The sequence below is a fragment of the Miscanthus floridulus genome, chromosome 9 (genome assembly GCF_019320115.1).
Source record: "Miscanthus floridulus cultivar M001 chromosome 9, ASM1932011v1, whole genome shotgun sequence".
NCBI classification, from domain to species: domain Eukaryota; kingdom Viridiplantae; phylum Streptophyta; class Magnoliopsida; order Poales; family Poaceae; genus Miscanthus; species Miscanthus floridulus.
In genome coordinates this window covers 42,557,409-42,562,577 of record NC_089588.1, presented here as the reverse complement: position 1 = coordinate 42,562,577, position 5,169 = coordinate 42,557,409, and the positions used below count along the sequence as shown (strand labels likewise).

Genomic DNA, 5,169 nt, shown 5'->3' with positions numbered 1-5,169 from the left:
CTATGAGTAGGTGAGTGAAACTGCCCGGGGCCTTTTTGAGGGGTCCTACCATGTCGAGGCCCTAGACCGTGAATGGCCAGGTGATAGGGATGGTTTGGAGCTCTTGTGTCGGCAAATGGGTTTGTCGGGCATAGAACTGGCATCCCTCACACCTACGAACGACTTCCTCTGCATCTTGTAGTGCGGTGGGCCAATAAAAGCCTTGGCGGAAGGCTTTTCCGACCAACGACCTTGGGGCCGCGTGATGCCTGCAAACGCCGGCATGAACCTCGAGGAGGAGATCCTTCCCTTGGCTAGTGAGGGTACACTTCATGAGTACCCCTGATGGGCTTCGTTTGCAAAGCTCATCACCGAGTGCGATGTAGGTTTTGGCGCGTCGAGCGATTCGTCGGGCCTCCGTCCTTTCGGGCGGGAGAACCTCTTCGAGGATGTAGGTGAGTAGCGGTACTCGCCAATCGGTTTGACCGGGTGCCAATACGGCAACGCTTGTGGGTGGTGTAGAGGTACTAGGGTCGGAGCCCCCAGGCGCTGGTTGGGCGTCGGGGTCAGAGCCCCTGAGCACTGGCTGGGCATTGGGGTGCGTCTGGGTTGGATCTTCCAAGATGCGAGCGGATGGCTCATGGATGTCGTTGATGAAGACCACGCTTGGGGATGGATCCTGCCTGGTGGCCAGTTTTGCGAGGAAATCGGCGGCATCGTTGTCCCTTCGAGGGATGTGATGCAGTTCGATCCCCTGAAATTTGTCCTCGAGCTTGTGTACCTCTTGGCAGTATGCCGTCATGAGGGGGCTTTTGCAAGAGGACTCCTTCATGACCTGATCAATGACTAGTTCCGAGTCACCATGGATGTAGAGTCGCGTAGCGTCGAGCTCGATGGCGATGGCGATACAGAGTCCGTTGATAAGGGCCTCGTATTCCGCGGGGTTGTTTGAAGCTGAGAAGTGGAGGCAGATGGCATAACGGAGCCTACTCCCATCCGGGGAGATCAGAACCACTCCAGCTCCCGAGTCGGGCGCCATTACGGACTCGTCGAAGTACATTGTCCAGTATTCGTGGGTGACGTCCGGAATTGGTAGCTGAACCTCCATCCATTCGGCGACAAACTCCACGAGAGCCTGAGACTTAATAGCGGTGCGGGGGGTATATCTGATGTCGTGGCCCATGAGTTCAAGAGCCCACTTGGAGATTCATCCCATGGCATCACGGTTGTGGATAATGTCTCCGAGTGGGTAAGAAGTGATGACCGTGACTTCATGGTCGGTGAAGTAGTGTAGGAGCTTCCTGGTTGCCATTAGTACGGCGTATAGGAGTTTCTGCACATGGGGGTACTGGATCTTGGGGTCGGTAAGCACTTCTCCGGTGAAGTGTACGGGTCGCTGCACTTTGAGCTGGTGTCTCGGTTCCTCCCTCTCTACGACCAGGGCGGCGCTCACCACATGGTTACTTGCCACGATGTAAAGGAGGAGGGGTTCTCCTCGCTCGGGAGCAATGAGGATTGGGGTCGACGTTAGGGATGTTTTGAGGCTTTCAAGAGCCTATTGGGCTTCCTCAGTCCAGATGAAGGTGTCCGTCCTTTTGAGGAGCTTGTAGAGCGGCATCCCCCATTCGCCGAGCCGGGAGATGAAGCGGCTTAGGGCAGCCAGGCAACCTGTGAGCCTCTGCACGCCCTTGACATTGCATATGGGGCCCATGTTGGAGATGGCCATGATCTTTTCGGGGTTGGCTTCGATGCCGCGCTCGGATATGATGTATCCAAGCAATTTCCCCTTTGGAACCCCGAAAACACACTTTTCGGGATTCAGCTTGATGTTGAACCTTCAGAGGTTTGCGAACGTCGCGGCCAAGTTTGCGATCAGGTCGCAAGCTTGAGCCATTTTGACCACTATGTCATCAACATAGACGGCGATCGTTGTTTTTGGCCGCTTGGCCTGATCGGGCTGGTCGAGCAGGTCGATTTTGTCGGCGAAGCATTGCTGCATTCACCTTTGGTAGGTGGTGCCAGCATTCTTTAGGGCAAAAGGCATGGTTACCTAGCAGTATGAACCATACAGGGTGATGAATGAGGTTACAAGCTGATCAGACTCTTTCATCACGATCTGGTGATAGCCTGAGTATGCATCCAGAAAGGAGAGGATTTCACAACCTGAGGTGGAGTCAATTATCTGGTCTATGCGTGGTAATGGGAAATGATCTTTTGGGCACGCTTTGTTAAGTCCAGCATAATCGACGCACATTCTCCACTTCTCGGTCTTCTTTCTGACTAGGATGGGATTGGCGAGCCAGTCGGAATGGAAGACTTCCCTGATGAACCCGGCTACCAGGAGTTTGGTGATTTCCTCGCCTATGGCCCTACGCCTTTCGTCGTCGAAGCGACGTAGGCATTGTTTGGTGGGCTTAGAACCTGGGGCAAGGCGTAGTGTGTGCTCGGCAACCTCCTGGGGTATCCCCGGCATGTTAGATGGCTACCATGCGAAGACATCACGATTATCGTGTAGGAAGTCGACGAGCTCGCATTCCTATTTGGCCGAGAGCTGGGTCTCGATCCAAACTGTCTTGGTTGGGTTGGTGGGGTCGATTCCCACCATCTTGGTTTCTTTGAGCGGGCGGAAGGCCGATGAGGAAGTTGGTTGGTTACAGTCCGAGGCTGCCGGAGCCGACGACTCCCAGAGCCATGGGAGTTCGGATGAGTTGACGACCACAGTGGCAAGCATGTAGTGTTCACGGTCGCACGTGAAGGTGTGCGAGAATGCGCTGCTCACGGTGATGATGTCGTTTGGTCCTGGCATCTTCAACTTGAGGTAGGTGTAGTTGGGGATTGCCATGAATCTTGTGTAGCATGGCCGCCCCAAGATGGCGTGGTAGGACCCTGGAAAGTCTACCACCTCGAAGGTGAGGACCTCCGAGTGAAAGTTGGCTTGGCTGCCAAACATGACGGGCAGATCGATCTGCCCGAGCGAGTATGCCTACGCTCCCAGGATTACCCTGTGGAAGGGGGAGCCCGCCTAGTGGAGTTTCGATCGGGGGATGTGCATAGCATCGAGGGTGTCGATGTACAAGATGTTGAGGCCACTGCTGCCGTCCATCAGCACCTTCGTAAGCCGCTGCTTGTGGACAATGGGGTGGACAATGAGCGGATAGCGTCCTGGTCTTGCGACGTGGGAGGGATGGTCCCTCTGATCATAGGTGATCGGAGATTCCGACCAGCTGAGGAAGGAGGGGATGGCCGACTTAGCGGTGCATGCCTCTCGATAGCGAACCTTATGCTGTCGCTTGGTCCAGACAGCGTCGGAACCACCAAAGATCATGATACATTCGTCAGCGTCGGGGAAGTCGTCCGCATCTTTGCCTACCATACCTCCCTTCTTGGGTGCTGTCTCTTTGCTGTCTCCCTCCTTTGGTCCGCTAGCCTGTTGAAGGAAATGTTTGAGGAGCACACACTCCTTGTAGAGGTGTTTGACAGGGTAGGCGTGGTTGGGGCATGGACCATCCATGAGTTTGTTGAAGTGATCAGGCAGTCCCTAATGGGGCTGCTTGACTATGCGATCGGTCATGGTGACCAGCGGGGCGCTATCCGGCCGACGCCGATCCTTTTTATTCTTCTTGCCCCTCTACGTGGAGGGGCCCTCATCTAGGTCCGTGCGTTTGGCTTTGACCTTGTCCTGGCCTCCGCTCAAGATCGCTCCAACCGCCTCCTCGCTGGAGGCATGGTTGGTGGCGACATTGAGCAGGTTATGGGTGGTATGGGGTTTCAAGCAGCCAAGCTTGTGGATAAGGGACTCGTAGTTCGTCCTAGAGAGGAATGCGCTGATGACGTCTACGTCGATGATGTCAGGGAGGGAGTTGCATCGTTGGGAGAACCTACAGATGTAATCCTGTAGGGACTTGCTGGGCTCTTGCTGACAGCTCTTGAGGTCCCAGGAGTTCCTCGGTCAGACGTACGTCCCTTGGAAATTCCCGATGAAGACCCTCTTGAGGTCCGCCCAGTCGCGGATGCTTTCATGCAGAAGGAACTCTAGCCATGCCCGAACATGTTCCCCCACGCAAATGGGAAGATATTGAATGATGAAGAAGTCATCATCCACTCCTCCGGCCCGATAGGCAAGCCGAATGCCTGGGTTTGTCTCCCCAGTGTATTTGGTGATGTTGGTGGGTGGCCAGAAATGCTGTAGGAACGGCGCTTTCTGGATGCGCTGGCTAAAGGCCTGAGGCCTTGGGCCCACAGGGCTCGGACTCCGGTCGTCCGGCCGGCGACTGCGCCCGGGGCATGTTTCATCGGTTCCCTCGATGGTTTGGTCGGGATTCATGGCACCTGCCGCCGTATGGTGGATAGCATTATTACGTTGGAACTAATGCTGATCGCCAATGGAGCTACGGGCATCCTGGTGCGGATCAGGCCGCTTGTGTACCGATGGTGGGTGCGGAGCAGGCGCCCGGTCAGACCATGGCATGACCACCGCACTCCAAGCCGGTGCTGGCGGCTGTAGCGTCGGGCGAACGGAGTGATCCATCTGGCGCGTCCCTATTCCCCTGGTGGGGAGAGAGGGCGTGTGTCGGGGTCGTGACTCAGAGCTTTCCGCCTGTTGGACAGCGTCGGCTGCCCACTCCTGAGGGTCGACTGGCTCGGGAACACCGCATAGAAGCATCGCTGCAGCAGCGATATTCTGGCCAGCCTGGGCGAATTGTGGGACATCATTTCCCTCGTTCACAATGTTGCGTTGGACCTGACGGGCGTAGCCCTAGGCGCCACCCACCTGGCCAAGCGCATGGGGCGCGACGTGCTGGGCCGACTAAGCTGGCATGGGCAGCGGCTGGTTCTGCTGCCGTTGTCGCAATTCCTCGGCGTGCGCTTGAGTGGACGCGAGGGCCTCCGCACACGGGTTCGAAGGGGTGTGAGTCTGTGTAGATTCCACAACCACCGGTGGCTGTCCCGGAGCATCTGCCATGGCGCACTCCCAGGACGGATAGTGGCGTGGTGCCATGTCACCAATGCTAGAATCATCGCTCACGCCCTCACCATCCAAGGGTTCGTGGGAAGCGGTAGGAGCGCGCCCTGCCATTCCCATGAATTCGGACATGAGGGGGAAAGGTGCCAACACCCTTCGGAGTCCCCGGGCGTACGTATCCGTAGAGGACGCGAGGCCGTAGGGGAACCGATCGTGCGGTGTTTGCG

At 56.6% G+C, this 5,169-nt stretch overlaps 1 protein-coding gene across 1 annotated transcript; it reads right to left on the bottom strand.

Moving 5' to 3' along the window:
• Window positions 1-2,515: 2,515 nt before the first annotated feature.
• LOC136479729 (uncharacterized) lies at window positions 2,516-2,929 on the bottom strand. The gene has a single exon (XM_066477498.1). The coding sequence runs from the start codon at window positions 2,927-2,929 to the stop codon at window positions 2,516-2,518; it is 414 nt and encodes a 137-aa protein (XP_066333595.1).
• Window positions 2,930-5,169: the final 2,240 nt, after the last annotated feature.

Bases quoted from the DNA above. Each gene is read 5' to 3' on its own strand.
- LOC136479729 (XM_066477498.1), bottom strand. From the start codon at position 2,929: ATGTTTGGCAGCCAAGCCAACTTTCACTCGGAGGTCCTCACCTTCGAG.